The sequence below is a fragment of the Mesoplodon bidens genome, assembly GCF_964165515.1.
Source record: "Mesoplodon bidens genome assembly, chromosome: 1".
Lineage (NCBI taxonomy): Eukaryota > Metazoa > Chordata > Mammalia > Artiodactyla > Ziphiidae > Mesoplodon > Mesoplodon bidens.
In genome coordinates, this window is record NC_138176.1 from 35,717,395 (window position 1) to 35,741,509 (window position 24,115).

Below are 24,115 nucleotides of genomic sequence, written 5' to 3' on the forward strand. Positions count from 1 at the left end.
CCTGTCATCCACTAATTATAAAAGGTGATAGGCAGTGATCCTGCTGGGATTTGTTAGTTGCCTAAGCATCAGAGAATGTGACTCATCTGTGTAGGAGATGTGAGTTCATTTGAGTCACCCGGCTGGCTCACTCACCGAGCCTGAGCTTCAACTCCTTTTTTCCGTTGTTTGGTCCACCTTTGCACTTAAAAGATCCATGAAGTCCTGTATCTGCTAACATGGGATCAGCATATCACATTTTTTTAAATTAATAAATTAACTTTTCGGTGTGTTGGGTCTTCGTTGCTGCGCACAGCCTTTCTCTAGTTGTGGCGAGCGGGGACTACTCTTCGTTGCAGTGCGCAGGCTTCTCATTGCGGTGGCTTCCCTTGTTGCAGAGCACTGGCTCTAAGCACACGGGCTTCCGTAGTTGTGGCACATGGGCTTAGTTGCTCTGAGGCATGTGGGATCTTCCTGGACCTGGGATCAATCCCATGTCCCCTGCATTGGCAGGCAGATTCTTCTTTTTTTTTTTTTTGCAGTATGCGGGCCTCTCACTGTTGTGGCCTCTCTCGTTGTGGAGCACAGGCTCCGGAGGCGCAGGCTCAGCGGCCATGGCTCACGGGCCTAGCTGCTCCACGGCCTGTGGGATCTTCCCGGACCGGGGCATGAACCTGTGTCCCCTGCATCGGCAGGCGGACTCTCGACCACTGCGCCACCAGGGAAGCCCAGCAGGCGGATTCTTAACCACTGCACCACCAGGGAAGTCCCAGCATATCATATTTTGCTTTAGGTCATGTGTCTCATTGGATTATGAGTTCCTGCCATGTGGGAACTATGTTTGGATTTTTTTGGGTTTTTTTTAACCTCTTTATTGGAGTATAATTGCCTTACAATGGTGTGTTAGTTTCTGCTTTATAACAAAGTGAATCAGTTATACATATACATATGTTCCCATATCTCTTCCCTCTTGCATCTCCCTCCCTCCCACCCTCCCTATCCCACCCCTCTAGGTGGTCACAAAGCACCAAGCTGATCTCCCTGTGCTACGTGGCTCCTTCCCACTACCTATCTATTTTACATTTGGTAGTGTATATATGTCCATGCCAGTCTCTCACTTTGTCACAGCTTACCCTTCCCCCTCCCCATATCCTCAAGTCCATTCTCTAGTAGGTCTGTGTCTTTATTCCCGTCTTACCCCTAGGTTCTTCATGACCTTTTTTTTTTTCCTTAGATTCCATATATATGTGTGTTAGCATACGGTATTTGTTTTTCTCTTTCTGACTTACTTCACTATGTATGACAGACTCTAGGTCCATCCACCTCACTACAAATAACTCAATTTCGTTTCTTTTTATGGCTGAGGAATATTCCATTGTATATATGTGCCGCATCTTCTTTATCCATTCATCCGATGATGGACACTTAGGTTGCTTCCATGTCCTAGCTATTGTAAATAGAGCTGCATTGAACATGTTGGTACATGACTCTTTTTGAATTATGGTTTTCTCAGGGTATATGCCCAGTATTGGGATTGCTGGGTGGTATGGTAGTTCTATTTGTAGTTTTTTAAGGAACCTCCATACTGTTTTCCATAGTGGCTGTATCAATTTACATTCCCACCAGCAGTGCAAGAGTGTTCCCTTTTCTCCATACCCTCTCCAGCATTTATTGTTTCTAGATTTTTTGATGATGACCATTCTCACTGGTGTGAGATGATATCTCATTGTAGTTTTGATTTGCAGTTCTCTAATGATTAATGATGTTGAGCATTCTTTCATGTGTTTGTTGGCAATCTGTATATCTTCTTTGGAGAAATGTCTATTTAGGTCTTCTGCCCATTTTTGGATTGGGCTGTTTGTTTTTTTGCTATTGAGCTGCATGTGCTGCTTATAAATTTTGGAGATTAATCCTTTGTCAGTTGCTTCATTTGCAAATATTTTCTCCCATTCTGAGGGTTGTCTTTTGGTCTTGTTTATGGTTTCCTTTGCTGTGCAAAAGCTTTGAAGTTTCATTAGGTCCCATTTGTTTATTTTTGTTTTTATTTCCATTTCTCTAGGAGGTGGGTCAAAAAGGATCTTGCTGTGATTTATGTCATAGAGTGTTCTGCCTATGTTTTCCTCTAAGAGTTTGATAGTTTCTGGCCTTACATTTAGATGTTTAATCCATTTTGAGCTTATTTTTGTGTATGGTGTTAGGGAGTGTTCTAATCTCATACTTTTACATGTACCTGTCCAGTTTTCCCAGCACCACGTATGGAAGAGGCTGTCTTTTCTCCACTGTATATTCTTGCCTCCTTTATCAAAGATAAGGTGACCATATGTGCGTGGGTTTATCTCTGGGCTTTCTATCCTGTTCCATTGATCTATCTTTCTGTTTTTGTGCCAGTACCATACTCTCTTGATTACTGTAGCTTTGTAGTATAGTCTGAAGTCAGGGAGCCTGATTCCTCCAGCTCCACTTTTCTTTCTCAATATTGCTTTGGCTATTCGGGGTCTTTTGTGTTTCCATACAAATTGTGAAATTTTTTGTTCTAGTTCTGTGAAAAATGCCAGTGGTAGTTTGATAGGGATTGCATTGAATCTATAGATTGCTTTGGGTAGCAGAGCCATTTTCACAATATTGCTTCTTCCAATCCAGGAGCATGGTATATCTCTCCATCTATTTGTATCATCTTTAATTTCTTTCATCAGTGTCTTATAATTTTCTGCATACAGGTCTTTTGTCTCCTTAGGTAGGTTTATTCCTAGATATTTTATTCTTTTTGTTGCAATGGTAAATGGGAGTGTTTTCTTGATTTCATTTTCTGATTTTTCATCATTAGTGTACAGGAATGCCAGAGATTTCTGTGCATTAATTTTGTATCCTGCTACTTTACCAAATTCATTGATTAGCTCTAGTAGTTTTCTGGTAGCATCTTTAGGATTCTCTATGTATAGTATCATGTCATCTGCAAACAGTGACAGCTTTACTTCTTCTTTTCCAATTTGGATTCCTTTTATTTCCTTTTCTTCTCTGATTGCTGTGGCTAAAACTTCCAAAACTATGTTGAATAAGAGTGGTGAGAGTGGGCAGCCTTGTCTTGTTCCTGATCTTAGTGGAAATGGTTTCAGTTTTTCACCATTGAGGATGATGTTGGCTGTGGGTGTGTCATATATGGCCTTTATTATGTTGAGGAAAGTTCCCTCTATGCCTACTTTCTGCAGGGTTTTTTTTTTTTTTTTTTTTTTTTTTTTTTTTTTGCGGTATGCGGGCCTCTCACTGTTGTGGCCTCTCCCGTTGCGGAGCACAGGCTCCGGACGCGCAGGCCCAGCGGCCATGGCTCACGGGCCCAGCCGCTCCGCGGCATATGGGATCCTCCCAGACCAGGGCACGAACCCGTATCCCCTGCATCGGCAGGCGGACTCTCAACCACTGCGCCACCAGGGAGGCCCGTTCTGCAGGGTTTTTATCATAAATGGGTGTTGAATTTTGTCGAAAGCTTTCTCTGCATCTATTGAGATGATCATATGGTTTTTCTTCTTTAATTTGTTAATATGGTGTATCACATTGATTGATTTGCCTATATTGAAGAATCCTTGCATTCCTGGAATAAACCCCACTTGATCATGGTGTATGATCCTTTTAATGTGCTGTTGGATTCTGTTTGCTAGTATTTTGTTGAGGATTTTTGCATCTATGTTCATCAGTGATAATGGCCTGTAGTTTTCTTTCTTTGTGACATCCTTGCCTGGTTTTGGTATCAAGGTGATGGTGGCCTCATAGAATGAGTTTGGGAGTGTTCCTCCCTCTGCTATATTTTGGAAGAGTTTGAGAAGGATAGGTGTTAGCTCTTCTCTAAATGTTTGATAGAATTCACCTGTGAAGCCATCTGGTCCTGGGCTTTTGTTTGTTGGAAGATTTTTAATCACAGTTTCAATTTCAGTGCTTGTGATTGGTCTATTCATATTTTCTATTTCTTCCTGATTCAGTCTCGGAAGGTTGTGATTTTCTAAGAATTTGTCCATTTCTTCCAGGTTGTCCATTTTATTGGCATAGAGCTTCTTGTAGTAATCTCTCATGATCTTTTTGTATTTCTGCAGTGTCAGTTGTTACTTCTCCTTTTTCATTTCTAATGCTATTGATTTCTGTCTTCTCCCTTTCTTTCTTGATGAGTCTGGCTAATGGTTTATCAATTTTGTTTATCTTCTCAAAGAACCAGCTTTTAGTTTTATTGATCTTTGCTATCGTTTCCTTCATTTCTTTTTCATTTATTTCTGATCTGATCTTTATGATTTCTTTCCTTCTGCTAACTTTGGGGGTTTTTTGTTCTTCTTTCTCTAATTGCTTTAGGTGCAGGGTCAGGTTGTTTACTCGAGATGTTTCCTGTTTCTTAAGGTGGGATTGTATTGCCATAAACTTCCCTCTTAGAACTGCTTTTGCTGTGTCTCATAGGTTTTGGGTCGTCGTGTCTCCATTGTCATTTGTTTCTAGGTATTTTTTAATTTCCTCTTTGATTTCTTCAGTGATCACTTCGTTATTGAGTAGTGTATTGTTTAGCCTCCGTGTTTGTATTTTTTACAGATCTTTTCCTGTAATTGATGTCTAGTCTTATAGCATTGTGGTCAGAAAAGATACTTGATACAATTTCAATTTTCTTAAATTTACCAAGGCTTGATTTGTGACCCAAGATATGATCTATCCTGGAGAATGTTCCATGAGCACTTGAGAAAAATGTGTATTCTGTTGTTTTTGGATGGAATGTCCTATAAATATCAATTAAGTCCATCTTGTTTAATGTATCATTTAAAGCTTGTGTTTCCTTATTTATTTTCATTTTGGATGATCTGTCCATTGGTGAAAGTGGGGTGTTAAAGTCCCCTACTATGAGTGTGTTACTGTCGATTTCCCCTTTTATGGCTGTTAGTACTTGCCTTATGTATTGAGGTGCTCCTATGTTGGGTGCATAAATATTTACAATTGTTATATCTTCTCTTGGATCGATCCCTTGATCATTATGTAGTGTCCTTCTGTGTCTCTTCTAATAGTCTTTATTTTATTTTTTTTAATTTATTTTTATTTATTTATTTATTATTATTATTATTTTTATTAGTTTCTGCTTTATAACAAAGTGAATCAGTCATACATATACATCTGTTCCCACATCCCTTCCCTCATGCATCTCCCTCCCTCCCACCCTCCCCATCCCACCCCTCCAGGCGGTCACAAAGCACCGAGCTGATCTCCCTGTGCTCTGCGGCTGCTTCCCACTATCTATCTACCTTACGTTTGGTAGTGTATATATGTCCATGCCTCTCTTTCGCTTTGTCACAGCTTACCCTTCCCCCTCCCCATATCCTCAAGTCCATTCTCAAGTAGGTCTGTGTCTTTATTCCCGTTTTACCCCTAGGTTCTTCATGACATTTTTTTTTAAATTCCGTATATATGTGTTAGCATACGGTATTTGTCTTTCTCTTTCTAACTTACTTCACTCTGTATGACAGACTCTAGGTCTATCCACCTCATTACAAATAGCTCAGTTTCGTTTCTTTTTATGGCTGAGTAATATTCCATTGTATATATGTGCCACATCTTCTTTATCCATTCATCCGATGATGGACACTTAGGTTGTTTCCAGCTCCGGGCTATTGTGAATAGAGCTGCAATGAACATTTTGGTACATGTCTCTTTTGGAATTATGGTTTTCTCAGGGTATATGCCTAGTAGTGGGATTGCTGGGTCATATGGTAGTTCTATTTTTAGTTTTTTAAGGAACCTCCATACTGTTCTCCATAGTGGCTGTACCAATTCACATTCCCACCAGCAGTGCAAGAGTGTTCCCTTTTCTCCACACCCTCTTCAGCATTTATTGTTTCTAGATTTCTTGATGATGGCCATTCTGACTGGTGTGAGATGATATCTCATTGTAGTTTTGATTTGCATTTCTCTAATGAGTAAAGATGTTGAGCATTCTTTCATGTGTTTGTTGGCAGTCTGTATATCTTCTTTGGAGAAATGCCTATTTAAGTCTTCTGCCCATTTTTGGATTGGGTTGTTTGTTTTTTTGCTATTGAGCTGCATGAGCTGTTTATAAATTTTGGAGAATAATCCTTTGTCAGTTGCTTCATTTGCAAATATTTTCTCCCATTCTGAGGGTTGTCTTTTGGTCTTGTTTATGGTTTCCTTTGCTGTGCAAAAGCTTTGAAGTTTCATTAGGTCCCATTTGTTTATCTTTGTTTTTATTTCCATTTCTCTAGGAGGTGGGTCCAAAAGGATCTTGCTGTGATTTATGTCATAGAGTGTTCTACCTATGTTTTCCTCTAAGAGTTTGATAGTTTCCGGCCTTACATTTAAGTCTTTAATCCATTTTGAGCTTATTTTTGTTTATGGTGTTAGGGAATGATCTAATCTCAAACTTTTACATGTCCCTGTCCAGTTTTCCCAGCACCACTTATTGAAGAGGCTGTCTTTTCTCCACTGTACATTCCTGCCTCCTTTATCAAAGATAAGTTGGCCATATGTGCGTGGGTTTATCTCCGGGCTTTCTATCCTGATCCACTGATCTATCTTTCTGTTTTTATGCCAGTACCACACTGTCTTAATTACTGTAGCTTTGTAGTATAGTCTGAAGTCAGGGAGCCTGATTCCTCCAGCTCTGTTTTTCGTTCTCAAGATTGCTTTGGCTATTCGGGGTCTTTTGTTTTTCCAAACAAATTTTGAAATTTTTTGTTCTAGTTCTGTGAAAAATGCCAGTGGTAGCTTGATAGGGATTGCATTGAATCTGTAGATTGCTTTGGGTAGTAGAGTCATTTTCACAATATTGATTCTTCCAATCCAGGAGCATGGTATATCTCTCCATCTATTTGTATCATCTTTAATTTCTTTCATCAGTGTCTTATAATTTTCTGCATACAGGTCTTTTGTCTCCTTAGGTAGGTTTATTCCTAGATATTTTATTCTTTTTGTTGCAATGGTAAATGGGAGTGTTTTCTTGATTTCATTTTCAGATTTTTCATCATTAGTGTACAGGAATGCCAGAGATTTCTGTACATTAATTTTGTATCCTGCTACTTTACCAAATTCATTGATTAGCTCTAGTAGTTTTCTGGTAGCATCTTTAGGATTCTCTATGTATAGTATCATGTCATCTGCAAACAGTGACAGCTTTACTTCTTCTTTTCCAATTTGGATTCCTTTTATTTCCTTTTCTTCTCTGATTGCTGTGGCTAAAACTTCCAAAACTATGTTGAATAAGAGTGGTGAGAGTGGGCAGCCTTGTCTTGTTCCTGATCTTAGTGGAAATGGTTTCAGTTTTTCACCATTGAGGATGATGTTGGCTGTGGGTTTGTCATATATGGCCTTTATTATGTTGAGGAAAGTTCCCTCTATGCCTACTTTCTGCAGGGTTTTTATCATAAATGGGTGTTGAATTTTGTCGAAAGCTTTCTCTGCATCTATTGAGATGATCATATGGTTTTTCTCCTTCAACTTGTTAATATGGTGTATCACATTGATTGATTTGCCTATATTGAAGAATCCTTGCATTCCTGGAATAAACCCCACTTGATCATGGTGTATGATCCTTTTAATGTGCTGTTGGATTCTGTTTGCTAGTATTTTGTTGAGGATTTTTGCATCTATATTCATCAGTGATATTGGCCTGTAGTTTTCTTTCTTTGTGACATCCTTGCCTGGTTTTGGTATCAAGGTGATGGTGGCCTCGTAGAATGAGTTTGGGAGTGTTCCTTCCTCTGATATTGTTTGGAAGAGTTTGAGAAGGATGGGTGTTAGCTCTTCTCTAAATGTTTGATAGAATTCGCCTTTGAAGCCATCTGGTCCTGGGCTTTTGTTTGTTGGAAGATTTTTAATCACAGTTTCAATTTCAGTGCTTGTGATTGGTCTATTCATATTTTCTATTTCTTCCTGAGTCAGTCTTGGCAGGTTGTGCATTTCTAAGAATCTGTCCATTTCTTCCAGGTTGTCCATTTTATTGGCATAGAGTTGCTTATAGTAATCTCTCATGATCTTTTGTATTTCTGCAGTGTCAGTTGTTACTTCTCCTTTTTCATTTCTAATTCTATTGATTTCAGTCTTCTCCCTTTTTTTCTTTATGAGTCTGGCTAATGGTTTGTCAATTTTGTTTATCTTCTCAAAGAACCAGCTTTTAGTTTGGTTGATCTTTCCTATCGTTTCCTTCATTTCTTTTTCATTTATTTCTGATCTGATCTTTATGATTTCTTTCCTTCTGCTAACTTTGGGGGTTTTTTGTTCTTCTTTCTCTAATTGCTTTAGGTGCAGTGTCAGGTTGTTTACTCGAAATGTTTCCTGTTTCTTAAGGTGGGATTGTATTGCTATAAACTTCCCCCTTAGAACTGCTTTTGCTGCGTCCCATAGGTTTTGGGTCCTCTTGTCTCCATTGTCATTTGTTTCTATGTATTTTTTAATTTCCTCTTTGAGTTCTTCAGTGATCACTTCGTTATTGAGTAGTGTATTGTTTAGCCTCCATGTGTTTGTATTTTTTACAGATCTTTTCCTGTAATTGATGTCTAGTCTCATAGCATTGTGGTCGGAAAAGATACTTGATACAATTTCAATTTTCTTAAATTTACCAAGGCTTGATTTGTGACCCAAGATATGATCTATCCTGGAGAATGTTCCATGAGCACTTGAGAAAAAGGTGTATGCTGTTGTTTTTGGATGGAATGTCCTATAAATATCAATTAAGTCCATCTTGTTTAATGTATCATTTAAAGCTTGTGTTTCCTTATTTATTTTCATTTTGGATATCTGTCCATTGGTGAAAGTGGGGTGTTAAAGTCCCCTACTATGAGTGTGTTACTGTCGATTTCTCCTTTTATGGCTGTTAGTATTTGCCTTATGTATTGAGGTGCTCCTATGTTGGGTGCATAAGTATTTACAATTGTTATATCTTCTCTTGGATCGATCCCTTGATCATTATGTAGTGTCCTTCTTTGTCTCTGCTAATAGCCTTTATTTTTAAGTCTATTTTGTCTGATATAAGAATTGCTACTCCAGCTTTCTTTTGATTTCCATTTGCATGGAATATCTTTTTCCATCCCCTTACTTTCAGTCTGTATGTGTCTCTAGGTCTGAAGTGGGTCTCTTGTAGACAGCATATATATGGGTCTTGTTTTTGTATCCATTCAGCCAATCTGTGTCTTTTGGTGGGAGCATTTAGTCCATTTACATTTAAGGTAATTATTGATATGTATGTTCCTATTCCCATTTCCTTAATTGTTTTGGGTTCGTTATTGTAGGTCTTTTCCTTCTGTTGTGTTTCTTGCCTAGAGAAGTTCCTTTAGCGTTTGTTGTAAAGCTGGTTTGGTGGTGCTGAACTCTCTCAGATTTTGCTTGTCTGTAAAGGTTTTAATTTCTCCATCAAATCTGAATGAGATGCTTGCTGGGTAGAGTAATCTTGGTTGCAGGTTTTTCTCCTTCATCACTTTAATTATGTCCTGCCACTCCCTTCTGGCTTGTAGAGTTTCTGCTGAGAGATCAGCTGTTAACCTGATGGGGATTCCCTTGTGTGTTATTTGTTGTTTTTCCCTTGCTGCTTTTAACATGATTTCTTTGTGTTTAATTTTTGACAGTTTGATTAATATGTGTCTTGGCGTATTTCTCCTTGGATTTATTCTGTATGGGACTCTCTGTGCCTCCCATCAGTAGATTTTTTTTGTGCCTTCTTTCTTCCTCTGTTGTGTATCTTAAAAATATGATTTGATATCATGATATTGTGGAAATCTACTAGTAGAAGGACAGAGTTCATCTAGTTTGAATCCCTATTTAAAAAGTAATGAAACCGAAGCCCAGAGACTTGCTTAATTTAGATCTTAACTGTGATTTTGGCAAGATCTCAAAGAAAGTGAGTCACGGTATCGACCAGAATCCAAGTTTCTCATGGCCAGATCTGTGCACTTTCTACTAATTCTTTTTAAATTTATCACGGTTACCTGTGAAGCCGCTTCTCATTCTTGGCTGTCTTCCCTCTTTTCTCTCTCAGGGATTATTTACAAAGGTCTCATGAGAATTCATTCCTGGGGAACCATATTGCCTTTTAATGTCTGTAGTCAGGATTATTTCTGAATGGATTCCATCAGCAGCAACAGCTATTCATTCCCACTGAACACTTCTAAATGGCTGACTGGAAGTCAACAGGCAGCATTCATTCTAGCCCACTGTTTCCTTTTCTTACTATTGTAAACTTCAGTATGAAAATAAGAGGCCATTTCCTCTCACATTTCTAAGGACCATGTCAGTAGCCAATTCTTTGTGGATGGAATTGAAGAGTAGCATTCCCCCCTCACCCCTTAACACACACACATATTTAAGAAAAAAAATTCATGGAGACTATTTTTTAGTATAATTGGGTTTCCAGCAGGTAGTCTAAGATGCTACAGTGTCTGTGCCAGTTTTTCTCAATCGTCTGCAGTTAAATATACTGCAGCTCTCTGTGGTGTACCTCAATTATTGTGACTCTTTTCTCCTTGTCTCCTAATTCAGGTGCTCTCGCAGTTCCACACTCTGGTTCATAGATTTCTATATACGTTTGACATGTGTCTACTCTGTCTCTTCTGTTATTCGCCCTTCGTAATTTATTTGAAAATACATACTCTTCCATTGTATTTCAGTTTTGAATTCCTCGATGGTACACTAACTCTTGGTCTGCAAAGGTATCTCTTTTTGTTAGGCCAATATTTGGTATTTCCCTAGTTTGAGGAGCTATGCTTATCTACTTCGTATTTACTTTATGGTAACACGTCAACTGTTACCCCATACACTTCACTTTGGTATCTAACTATCTAGATCCCTTAGAATTGTAACTAATAAATCTCCCTTCTCCTCCTTTTTTATTTTTTTTAATTAAAAAAATTTTTTTTTTTGCGGTATGCGGGCCTCTCGCTGTTGTGGCCTCTCCCGTTGCTGAGCACAGGCTCCGGACGCGCAGGCTCAGTGGCCATGGTTCACGGGCCCAGCCGCTCCGCAGAACATGGGATCCTCCCAGAACGGGGCATGAACCCGTGTCCCCTGCATCCGCAGGCGGACTCTCAACCACTGCACCACCAGGGAAGCCCTTCTCCTCCTTTTTTAACCTGAGCATACTGGACAGCCTCCAGGGTCTGCTTCCTTCTGTGTCATATAGTCATCCTCCGGAGCATTTGATAGCTTTTCCCGAGTCTTTTCACTTTCCCTCTCAGAACTGAGTTTAAAGTTTTCCTGTTCCAGAGGGCAAGTCCACTGCCAAATGAATGCTCCAGTCTTCACAAGTTGTAATCAATCCCTTGTTCATTATTCTGATTCATGGGCTGTCATTCAGGGAAACCAGAGCCATCTATGTAATAAACTTCCAAAATCAAGCATCTCATGGAAGAGAAGATGGAATACCACCTCTCTGCCACGGAATTTTACTTCCTAACATGTTTTTCAGAGGTCTCCCTGAGAATCAATCCATTCATTCTTTGAAAAATCAACAGGAATAGAAGCAATTTTTATGACTGACTCTTAGCTGGCTCTGTCATGTATTGAATGAATGCCCTTAAGAAACATCGTATACCCTTCATGTGGCCATGTGCGTTCTGTATACAATACACATACCCCTCATAAAGGATTTTCAAATAGCCAACACGTATCACTTCTTCTAGATATAATAACAGAACTCTTCCATCTGTTAAACCCTATGATTCTTCTGTATGTTTCTGTCGAACATATTCTTATTTAGCATGTTTTCTAGAACTGATAGTGGTCAGTGGCAGCTAGGCCAGATTAGGAACACCTTAAACTGGAAGATTAGTCAGTCATTCTAACAGGTGAGTCAGATTGCTTATGATATCTACCCTGAAGCAAGTGAGAAAGCCAAGTCTAGCTAGCCAGGTGGAGTATTTTATCTAGAATGAATAAGGAATAGATGGTGGTTCAAACAGTCAGGCATTGAAATTGGGGAGGTCCAACGATGGGCAGGTGTTTGGAACACAGAGATCAGGATCCTGAAAATTAATGGGTGTTCAGTAGAGGGGAGTTTTGACTGCAAGCAGTGGGCTTTCAGCTGTGAGACCAACATTCAGAGGCTAGAACCTAACCTCTGGGAGGACAAGTGAGAACAAGCAGGAACAGACGTGAACGTAGTTATTTGAATTGGGACATAAAGAAGAAGTGAAACCAATAACAGGACTGACTGCATGGCAAGCCTTCCAAGCTATTGGCCTAGTACTCTATCTGCAAGATTCAAAGTAGGATTGGTCCCAGCCTGGGGTTGAGCCTGCTAGTCAGAGTGAAATGATTCCAACTTTGATAGTTAAAAGGCAGCAGAGGGGCTTACCTGGTGGTGCAGTGGTTGGGGGTCCGCCTGCTGATGCGGGGGGCACGGGTTCATGCCCCGGTCAGGGAGGATCCCACGTGCCACGGAGCGGCTGGGCCCGTGAGCCATGGCCGCTGAGCCTGTGCATCCAGAGCCTGTGCTCCACAACGGGAGAGGCCACAACAGTGAGAGGCCCGTGTACCGCAAAAAAAAAAAAAAAGGCAGCAGAGGCAGAACTGTCCATGATGATCCACACAGGGACAGAAGCTCCACTGGTACAGAGCTTCTTTCACTCCTCTACTTGTAATCTTTTGACATTATTTTACCTCTACCTTCCCTCCCTGAACTTTTTTTCCTTCTGACTTCTCTTCTGTGCTCTTTCTACTACCCCAGCAGAGAAAGATAGAGATGTTTTCTTGGTCTTGTCCCTGTCTCCCCTAGCATCAGGAAGGCCAATGTACATGTAGTACATACGGTCGATGGTGGTGTCTGGCAGGAAAAAAAAATAACAGAGTACAAACTTAGCAAGTTATAACGAAAGTGTGTTTTTAATTTTTTTTGGATCTCTGAATGAGCCAACAAATTTTCTTATCCATTCTTGTAACCCTGGGGCCTGAGCTGTTCCTGGGAGGGAGTACTTTGTTGTGCTTTTTTAAGGACTATTTTTCAACTGACCTGGTTCCACTTTTTTCCCTAGCTACTCTTCTTTTAAGATTTTAGTCAATAGCATTCATAACAAGAATCTTTCTTGCAAGCAGCTTTTCATACCAAAAATGATGGTCTATAACCAAAGGATAACAGAGACTATGATCAAAGCCTTCTATACGTACATTACTGTTTCAGCTAGGCCTCATAGGACTTACTGGGTTGTAGAGGCCCAACACATTCTTGCATATTATTTATATTTTCGTGAGTCAGATTCTATAAATTTATGTATACAACATGAGTTTATAGGGTTTTTTTCCATCTATCTCTAGGGTTGCAATAGTTTCCAAATCTTTTGAAGGAAAAACTGATCGCACAGAAGAGTGGTACGGAACTCAGTACAAACAAGAAGCTATACCAGATGAAGTCATTAAGGTAGGGTTAACCCGTCTGTGAATAAGCTTATGTGTGAGGGACACACAAGAATATGAGCTCCCTAGATCAACCAATTCACGGCCCAAACTGTGGAGAGTGATGGCCCAGCACTGTCTGTACCATCCCAAGAGGAGTGAACAGGGAGGTGGAGAGCTGGAGCTTAGGTTTTGCATGAGGAAATGATACTGTATGAGGAAATGATACTGTAGCCACCTTCTCGTCTGTCTGTCAGACCAGCAGGGCTGTAAAGCAGACTCCAAGTCTCATGCGGTCAAAGATCAATGAAGGCCAAAGTACACAGGGTTGCAAAGGCACCAAGACAGGCAGGAAGAGATGGAAATAGAGAACCTGAAAGACAGATGCAAGGGCTGAGAGCTCACGATCTTGCTGTGAACACAGGTGGGGAGCAATTTCTGGGATTCATACCATCTTCACTTTAGGAGGGGCTATATTTTATGCCTCATATTGTATCATTGCTCTTTTTGTCAACATAGGGTCATTATGATTTGTTTCAAAACAGGTATGTATGGATAGTATGTTACCCCATTCATCAGGAGTCAGGATTTTGTTTGTGAGTCTTATCTACTTGTCCAGTACTTTTTCTTTTTTGATTCTCATTGGCTGTGTAGCTTTGAGACTGTGTCCTTTATTCATGGGGAGACACCAGAAAGCCTTGCTCTGACTAAATTCTAGTTAAACTTGGGTAATGGATATTTCTTAAATGTACCAGGGTAATGATGATACAGGAAAAAGTAGTTTAAGAAAGAAAAATTATTACTGGGACTTTTCTGACATATTCACAACACATAAGGAGATGACTGAAGCCCTTTAGTATGTGAAAATGTCCATTTTACTAAACTGTGAGGAAAGCTGATCTCCAATGAATTAGTGCTGGGTGTGAACTAACCCTCAAACAAGAGAAAACCCCTGTTCACCAAATTCTGATCATGACAAACCTGCCCCAAATGGGAATTTAAACAAATTGATCTGGAAGCTCAGCAGTGAAATTACTTGCTAAGTTTACCAGTCCCTTCGATTCAGCCATACTGGGGACTTAAGTTGCTACATATAAATAATATGGCCAACATCCCCACCATCCCAGTGCCAAAAGACACAAATGCAGGGACCAAAATAGAACCACAAGAGCTGCAAGGCTGTGCCACATCAGCTGGAGACCAAATTACTGAACCCAGAATCATTGGCAGTTGGTTGCTTTTTTTTTTTAATAATGAAAAGTCTTATAAATCAGAGTTCATCAGTCGTAGTCTGATCTGCCTCACTTAGCTTTTGGAAGTAGCCCATGGAACAGATCCAACCTGCAGGTTGTGTCGATCCTGTCCCACAATCCAGATTTGAATCTCAACTTTGTCCTTAACCTTATGCTTGAAATATTGGTCCACTTGAAAATGCATGTGGTCGTCTGGGAGAGAAGTAGACCAGGCCTTTAGAAGTGCTGAAGTCAAAGAAGCCCCCTTTAACCTAGTTTTCAAGCCATACATGCAAGTAATATAGTGTAGCTGAAAGTTTAACTCTTTTAAATGACCTGTTGTCTAGCAGTTGTGGGTATTTATCTCTGTGCAGATTATCCTCCATTCTTTAAAGAGCTGGAGCAAACATGATCTTCATATGGACCAGTTAGCCTCAGTTCCACAGTCTCAGATTGTTCCTTCACCTCAGCTGGTCATTTTAGACATGTGTAAAGAGGAAAGATAGATAAGTGAAAAACCTTGATTAGTTGCAGAGACTCCCATTCAAGTTTCATGAAAAGTCATTGATAGATCTTGGGAGTAGCCTTTTTATATATGATGGAAGAGAATGCTGTGTGACATTTATTCTCTTATTATTTGCCTAGATATTAAGCAATGTGACTGTTTTAAACTCTTAAATCAGATTCTAATTGCTTTTGTGTGTGTGTGTGTGTGTGTGTTTTCACTATTCATCCAGAAATGGCAAAATGCTGATCTGAATGGGAAATTTAAACTTCCAACGAAGAATGAATTTATTCCTACAGATTTTGAGATTTTATCATTAGAAAAAGAAGCAACACCATACCCTTCTCTTATTAAGGTAATATGTTAGAATCATTGATATTAAATTTAGGGGACAGACCTATTACATAGAAGGGACTAGAGAGATGTTTTCTTGCATTTGGTACTATGTTGATGTGCGGGGCTCACACCCTATAGATAACAGAAAAGTTGCAGAGAGAATAACTACAAGAAATATTAAAAGGCTAGACATTTTAAAATAAACAAAACTACTATACAGCATAGAATCTAGGGAATTGTTTTCTTTGCAGACAATAAAATAGTAAGTCTGGAATGTAACTACAAGTCTATTGAAAGTGGGCTTTTTTCCATGTTCACTGAAGACCCAGTAAGGAAGTAGATTTATGCTGCATCATGAAAGTTAGAGATAAGAATGAATCTCTAAAGCCTGGAAGAGAGCATATCCAGGGGAAGCTGTTGGATTTCCTGCGCGTAAAAACAATTCTTTCTCATTTTGACAGAGCGCTATATGAAGTTAATGGAGTTATAAACCAGTGGGAAGAACGATTGAGAAGGGTGTTTTCTTTTTCAGAATGTTCTTTTCATGTCATTATTTCACACCTTGGGTAGATTGTGTAGAAAAATGGATCAAATTCTTACAGCACATCCTCTTTTCTAAACTTTAAAACTAACTCTTTCTAAACGTACCACCACAGACAAACATCTTTCTTTCCCTTTTCTCCAAATGACCTAACATTCAGATTAACTCAATGAGATGAGAATTAGTGTTTAGGACTATGAAATTTAATTTATCTCAAGCAACTAGATTATCAATGAGACAATCATTTTTCTTTAAAAATGACATTTTAATGAATTATAGGTTAGGTTATTCAAAGAGAAAGCTTATTTACTTCTCCTATTTTTATTTTTTGTTTGTTTTAAATAGGCCATTTTAGCATAAACTAAGGAGAACATTAAACCATTTATATCTATTGTCAGAGTTTCAAGGTAGTTTCAAGTGAACTTTAAGACTTTTTTTTTTTAATTTATTTGGCTGCGTCAGGTCTTAGTTTTAGTACGCGGGATCTTCTTTGCAGCATGCGGAATCTTTTGTTGCGGTGTGTGGGCTCTTTGTTGCAGCGCGTGGGCTTCTCTCTAGTTGTGGCATGCGGTCTCCAGAGTGCATGGACTCTGTAGTTGCGGCACACGGGCTCTCTAGTTGTGACGTGTAGTCTCAGTAGTTGTGGCACACAGGCTTAGTTGCCCCGCAGCATGTGGGGTCTTAGTTCCCCAACCAGGGATCGAACCCACATACCCTGCATTGGAAGGTGAACTCTTAACCACTGGACCACCAGGGAAGTCCCTAAGACTTTTTAAAATATAGTATGAATGAGTGAGTGGAGAGGCAAAGGAGTGGCTTATTTGTTCATCCTTGGCTGTGTTGGTCATCCGTTGTGGTGTAACAGATTACTCTAAAATTCAGCAGTTTTTAAAACCACAAACACTTATTTTATCTCATGCAGTTTCCAAGGGACAGGAATGTGGAAGTAGCTTAGTTGGGTAGTTCTGGCTCAGGGTCTCTCAGGTTATGGTCAAGCTGTGGGCTGGGACTTTGGTCATCTGAAGGCTCAACTAGGGCTGGAGGATTCTATTCCAAGTTCATTTGTGTGGCTTTGGGCAGACCTTAGTTCTTAGGTACATGGGCCTCTCCATAGAGTTGCGTGAACATGGCAGCTGGCTTACCCCAAAGTGAGTGATCCAAGAGGGAAAATGAGTGATCAAGGTGGAAGCCACAGTGTCTTTTATAATCTAATCTCAGAAGTGTCGTATCATCACGTCTGCCATAATTTGTTGGTCAGACAGAGACCAACCCTGGTCCAATGCAGGAGAGAGGACCAGTCAAGGGTGTGAATTCCAGCAGGCAGGGATCCATGTGGCCCACTTTGGTGGCTGGCTGCCACACACCCACCCCCCAAGGACTCCTGCATCTGTGTCCCTGCATCCAGAAAGACAGGGACAGGACATTTGGTATTGGCTTCACCTGTCTGTCTCTTCCTCCACTGTGTCCCCATCTCTTTGACCCAGGGTGCTGATAAGAGGGTGATTTCTCTCTACTACTGGAATCACCAGTCATCTCTCCAGCTTCCCACCAGCTGACCCTCTGAGTATGCTTCAAGGCCATGGGACAGCAGTCTCTCCAGAACAAAGCTCAGCTATTGCCTCTGTCCTCCTCCTCTTGAAGAGTGATTTGATTGAAGACTTTTGCCGAATGTGCCTGTATTTCCCTAAACATGCTGTTTCTCCATCACAGGATACAGCTATGAGCAAACTCTGGTTCAAACAAGATGATAAGTTTTTCTTGCCCAAGGCCTGTCTCAACTTTGAATTTTTCAGGTACGTAAAATGAATCTAGCTACAAAGCTTCCTATGAAAATCAACAATTACATTTCTGAAAGTTTTCTTTGCTTCCTTAAGAACCTATGTCTGGAAATAAAAGGAATTAGAGTTTTTTAGCCTAGACAAAGGAAGGCTGCTTCTTCCTGTTAAGGGAAGGCTGTAGACTCACCAGAAGTTTCACTGAAGAAAGATTAAATAATTTGGGGTGGTTTTTTTTGTTGTGGTTTTGGTTTTGTATTCCTGGAACTTGCCCGGAAGAAGAGGTAGTAGTTACTAAATGATCTTGAATCCCTTCCAGCCCTTTAATTTTCTGGAGCCCTCAGATATTGCTTTCTGTATTCCTGGCTGGCTGGAAGATGTTTAATAAAATTTATGAATAATGCTACTGTTGCAGTGATTTCTCAGTATAAATCTTTAGTTTATCTCTATCTCATTTTATTTGTGTGATAATGTTACCACTCAATTCAAATTTTACTTTGTGAGTTTGCACTCTATAATTTTATATTTCTAAAATTCAGTGGTCTGTGTTTATAAAATAAACCTATCATTTTTTAATAATGTTCAATATAATGATCAACTTTTTCATTAATTTTTATTTGATTTGCTTGGCATGAAATTAAAGCTGGATGTGTTTAAATGTTTTAGGAAAGAGAAAAAGAATATCTTGAGTAGGAAGTTAATAGTTCATGAACAAGTATGTTGAGATTGTAGGGATGTAAGCATTGTTTATTTATAGCATGAGATTCATAGATTATCTAGAGCTGCACTGAGATTGTTGGTGGTGTTTTTTGTTTGTTTGTTTACATCAAACATGGGCTTTTTTTTTTTTTTTTTTTTCCGGTACGCAGGCCTCTCACTGTTGAGGCCTCTCCCATTGCGGAGAACAGGCTCCAAACGCGCAGGCCCAGCAGCCATGGCTCACGGGCCCAGCCACTCCGCGGCATGTGGGATCTTCCCAGACCAGGGCATGAACCCGTGTCCCCTGCATTGGCAGGCGGACTCTCAACCACTGTGCCACCAGGGAAGCCCCAAACATGGGCTTTCTGATTATGGCTTACTGTTGGTAGAGAGCATTACAAAGCTGGTTTTATTTTTTGATAGTTCAGAGTGATATTTTTAACACTCTAAGCAGCTTGTCACACTTCCCCATTTGGCTTCTATAATTTGGCTTCAGAATACCTTTTGAGAGGCCATTTGATATGTTTGCATCCTCTACACTGCCTAGCATAGTTCTCAGAATTTAAAATGTCTGCTTCCCACCAATCCCTCTCCGTGTTCTGGTCTCTCTAGAGGTAAACACTATTAGGTTTCTTGTACATTCTTGAATAAATTTTCTGTTTGTGTATATCCTTTTAATCTTTTCAGAAATAGGATAATATTATGTATATGTACAGTTTTTAAAACTCTGTGATCCATATTTAAGCATATAACATCTGGTTACAAAATAATATGTTTTAAGTTAACAAGTGAACCAGGATTTAAGAATTCCACTTGAATCATGTTCTCTTTTAAAAGTTAGTTTAGGACCCTCTCCAATTCACCAGCATAGCTGCTGTGGATGCAGCATTTTAGGACACTTCTTGGAATTGCATTCTGAGCTTGACCCCTATGACTTTGAACTCCCAGATTTGTTTTTTTCTAGCTTTTCACTTCCACCTAAGGGTGCCTGTGGGGATGAACCCTTTCAAGGACTCTCTTTTGTTTTGATGCTTTTGTGAGTTGTGCTAGTAAGTTTCTGAACTGCTTCCTTCTATTTGACTAAAGAAAGAAGTCTGTCATCATGTATAATACTTAAAAAATTAAATGACAGAGTGTTATTTAGATTTGCCAGGTGGAGAATGTATAGCTTTAGAATTTTCTCTTTGATTTTAATTCTCTGTGGCTAAGCATTTTACCCCTATTTTTACTTAATTATCAGTTTTTGATAAAATTTCTGGCTCTGATGTCAGTGCATTGGTTATACTTCCTGTGCTATAGATAGAGTGAAACTTTTTTTTTTTTTTTTTTTTTTTGCGTTACGTGGGCCTCTCGCTGTTGTGGCCTCTCTGGTTGCGGAGCACAGGCTCCAGACGTGCAGGCTCAGCGGCCATGGCTCACGGGCCCAGCCGTTCCACGGCACGCGGGATCTTCCCGGACCGGGGCACAAACCCGTGTCCCCTGCATCGGCAGGCCGACTCTCAACCACTGCGCCACCAGGGAAGCCCAGAGTGAAACTTCTAATTTGCTGCCAAACAAACCAAGCCACGAGGCTACCTCAGGTCCTCTGTACTGGCTATTTCCTCAGCCTGGAAAGTTCTCCACCCATATATCCCCAGGGCTTGCTCCTTTGCTTCCTTTAGGTCTGGACCCAGATGTCACCTTTCAGAGTGGCCTTGATTAATAATTAATAATAATTTTAATAATAATAAATTAATTTATTAATAATAATTTTATGTAAATTAGCAATCTCCCTGTCCCACTACCCATCACTCCTGTTCCTCTGACCCTGCATAATTTTTCTCCATAACACTATCACCACCTGATGTATCATATTTAAATTTATTATTTGTCTCTTCCAACTAGGCTCTAAACTCTGTGAAGTCAGGGACTCTGCCTGATTTGTTCCTTCCTTATTCCCAGTACCTAGAGAAGTGCCTAGCACTGTAGTGAGAATGTAGTACATATTTGTTGAATGAAGGAATCTTTTACTTGCTTCTCATAAAGGTAAGCAGTGTCACATAGTCAAATGAATAGGTCATTTGACTTAAATCTGAATCGTTAACTCTGCTGCTACTAGCCCAGGTGACATGAGGAAAATGATGCCTCTTATTTGGGAAATGAAGATTTAAGTTAGGTCATCTCTGTGGTCCTATTTAGCTCTTGCATTCTGTAATTATTTCCTCTCTTTTGTTGCTCTTTCTCACTTAAAAATTTTCCTGTTTTAATATTTTTTCCTAGTTCTGGCTGTAGTTGTATGATGGATATTATCAATTACTTTACTGACAGTGTTCCAGTCTCTTGGTTTGGGAGGAAACTCAAGAGATAAGCTAACGTTTTCACAGGTCTTCATTTTTCTCTTTCAAGTCTCAGTTTTTCCCTTTTAAGTTTCTATAATCATAGCACACACACTTCTCAGTCTCATCCTCCTGTCCACCAAGGGTATGGCTTGCTTAGAGGGAGAAAGAGGACATGCACATGCTGTTATCAGCTCTGTCAGCCATGCCTTCTCCTATCAGCCTAAATGTAGGCGTGCGCTTTGGCCTGTTCCTCCTCCTCACCTACCCAGTGTTTCTCACTTGTCAGTTCTACCACGCCATCTGGGGTAAGCGATTCCTTCTCCCTCTTCACCACTACCAGCACACATGGCATATTTCAAGCTTCTTTGTTAAACATCGTGTTTTTTTCCTCATGAGAAGAGTCAGATTCAGGAATTCAAAGTGTATCTTCAGGAAGTTATTTTAACCCCTGTTCAGTTCCTTGATCCATCTCGAAAGGCCATATCACATTGGGAAGTAATAAATCAGCTATTTTACTGTCAACATTTTCTTCCAGCCCATTTGCTTATGTGGACCCCTTGCACTGTAACATGGCCTATTTGTACCTTGAGCTCCTCAAAGACTCACTCAACGAGTATGCATATGCAGCAGAGCTAGCAGGCTTGAGCTATGACCTCCAAAATACCATCTATGGGATGTATGTAAGTACCCACGTCTTAGAGCCTTCCACTCATCAACCTTTTTTATATTGATTTGCTGGAAGCATTTTTGATTGAGGGTGTGAGTTTAATTTCTTTTTTTTGTGACTAATCATATTTTCGCATCATTTAATTTTTAAGTTAGCTCTTACTCTTAAGTATTCAGCAATATACCATTCATATTATGCAAATTTTCCTTAATTTCTTTTTTTTTAAACATCTGTCATCAGACTGTCATATTTTTCTCCTCAAAACAAAATTGGACCCTGATTTAGGTTTAGATCTCTCCCATTCTGTATCTGAAGTCTTGGTCTTTGACAACAGAGAATGAAGTCTTCCTGCCATTGTAAAACAGAAGGTTGGCCTATACTATTTCCCTAGACATTCAGATCATGAGGCTGCATATTCATACTCTTCGGTCATGTTTCTTCATTACCATGCCACTGCTTGAGGTATCAAAGCATTTCTTTTGTTTTTCTTTTTGTTAGTCGCTACATTTATGCTGATCCTCTCCATTGCAACATGACATACCTGTTTATCAGGTTATTGAAGGATGATTTAAAAGAGTATACATATGCAGCACGCCTCTCAGGTTTGAGCTATGGCATTGCATCAGGAATGAATGCAATACTTGTAAGTAACATGAAAACAAAAGAAAAGGCATCACACCGTTTAAGCATTATGTTGAGCTTGGGAAAACTATTAACTTCTGCACTTTAAAACAAGAAGATTGATGGGTTTTTCCTTGCACCTTTTTAATGATTGAAGAACTCAAGTTAGTATTAGTTCCACTAACAAATGATTTAGTAGAGTTTAGTGCATCTTGTGAACATGTATTTGTGCTACATTTATTTGCATGTTCCTCTGCTTGAAATGTTTAACATATTAATCCTGAAAGCATGTTGTTCTTTCCATGTATTTGAATATATTAACATCTGTAAGTGAAAGATACCCATAGTTACTGTTGTGCTGAATTTTACTTATATTATAAGCTTCTTTATTTCTGCTGACAGTAGTAGAAAGTTCCTGTGTTCAAATACGTCTGACATTTTCATTTATTTTGTCGCATGTGTCATTAACTACTTTAAAGTGTGTTTTAAGATAAACATTATTAAATGCATCCCAAGAAATAACTAGATCCTTTCTCTTGAAACCACTTCTGTTATGTTTCCAAACTTATATCTCATTTCCAAATTAACATGGCACACATTCATCTTCACTTTTCTTAAAAATATATTGTATGTTTTCATAACAACTAAAATGAGAGCATGCACTGAGTACTCTTTCTAATTCTATACAAAAGGTGTTAGGGTTTTAAAATTTTATTTATTTTGCAGTGACTTTTTTTCTTCATACAAGTAACTTTTCTGGTAGTTTTTGTTTAATGTATAAGAATGTATATAACCTAACCATTCTCAGAGTCCAGGGAAATTTGAAGCTCAGAGATCAAAATAAAATCCAAATAGAAAAGTAATAATCTATGGTTTATTTTTTGCTGTTGAGTTTTAGTAGCATATCACCATTAAAATAAATAATGTTTATTTTTAATTTGTGACCAAATGGGCTTTTTGCTAGTTGTCAGTCTAGTTCCCACGGTACGTGATGTGCTTTCCATGCACAGTGACCTTCACTCCTGCTGAGATGCTTGCCTATCAATTTTCATAAGGTAGAGGCGTCCAGAGATACTCTAGTTGCAGTGTATCTGCTACCTCTGTGGGTGCCACCATGTGGCAATATAATAGTAGGAAATGTGATAGTAGGCTTCCCCTGCTTTTCAAAATGTTATGCTTTCAGAAACTATTAAAGTAAACTGTCCTAAGGCAAAATCCAGACAGTACATACAGTGTATCCTTACTTCACATCTGTTTTGCCACTGGCTTTTGGTACATCAGCAGAACTCAACAAACAAGCAAGTAGTGAGACCTATGGACCATTATTGGGCAACATTGGACAAGAAAAGTGGCAAAATGCCATATAATACAAAATTGGGTCTTCCTGATTTCTTAAAAGATGATTTTTAAAAATATTTAAATATAAACAATTTGGGGACATATCCAGTCGTTTGCTAGGTAACCCTCCCCTATGATTTTTACCTTCTTAACACAACTATAAAAATCTTAAGCCTGCCATTCTTTAGAAATTCTTTTTGAAGGTTAAATTTAAAACACATTCTATAATTAATTTTGATTTAATGAGAACTTGAATTTTGATGATATATAGTGTGTACTGCCATAGTTTGGCACCAGGTAAGTTTCCTGCTATTGTTTTTGTTTAGGAACAGCATATGCTTTTGGATATTAGTAAATAAAGATGGTCCATGTTATCTTCCTAAGTGTTGAAGTATATTTATGAGAAATGAAATTCATTTAATTTCTTGTTTTATTTTTATTTTGATACACCTGGTTTGGGGATTTTCTGCATGTTTTAAAGTCAAGTTGAAGTTGTTTCATGTTAATTTTAGACTTTTAATATCCTGAACTCTTTCCGTAGCTCTCAGTGAAAGGTTATAATGACAAGCAGCCAATTTTGCTAAAGAAGATCATTGAGAAAATGGCTACCTTTGAGATTGATGAAAAAAGATTTGAAATTATCAAAGAGGCAGTAAGTTTTCTCAACTTATTTTTATAATTTTTTTTATTCATATGGTGATATTGCCACATTATGAACATTTTTGAAAAAGGCGAGGAGGAAAAGAAGCATTCATAA

General features: G+C 39.1%; 1 protein-coding gene across 2 annotated transcripts in view; it reads left to right on the forward strand.

Moving 5' to 3' along the window:
- IDE (insulin degrading enzyme) overlaps nucleotides 1–24,115 on the forward strand; it is a 125,899-nt gene that overhangs the window by 81,040 nt on the left and 20,744 nt on the right. Inside the window, exons 12-16 of one of the 2 annotated variants that reach the window (XM_081250007.1) lie at nucleotides 13,249–13,351; nucleotides 15,296–15,418; nucleotides 17,651–17,733; nucleotides 21,898–22,042; nucleotides 23,900–24,010. In XM_081250007.1, coding sequence (XP_081106133.1) covers nucleotides 13,249–13,351; nucleotides 15,296–15,418; nucleotides 17,651–17,733; nucleotides 21,898–22,042; nucleotides 23,900–24,010 — 565 coding nt within the window. Of the gene's footprint in view, nucleotides 1–13,248; nucleotides 13,352–15,295; nucleotides 15,419–17,650; nucleotides 17,734–21,267; nucleotides 21,413–21,897; nucleotides 22,043–23,899; nucleotides 24,011–24,115 lie in introns of both variants that reach the window. The other variant, XM_081250006.1, reaches the window with a different exon arrangement.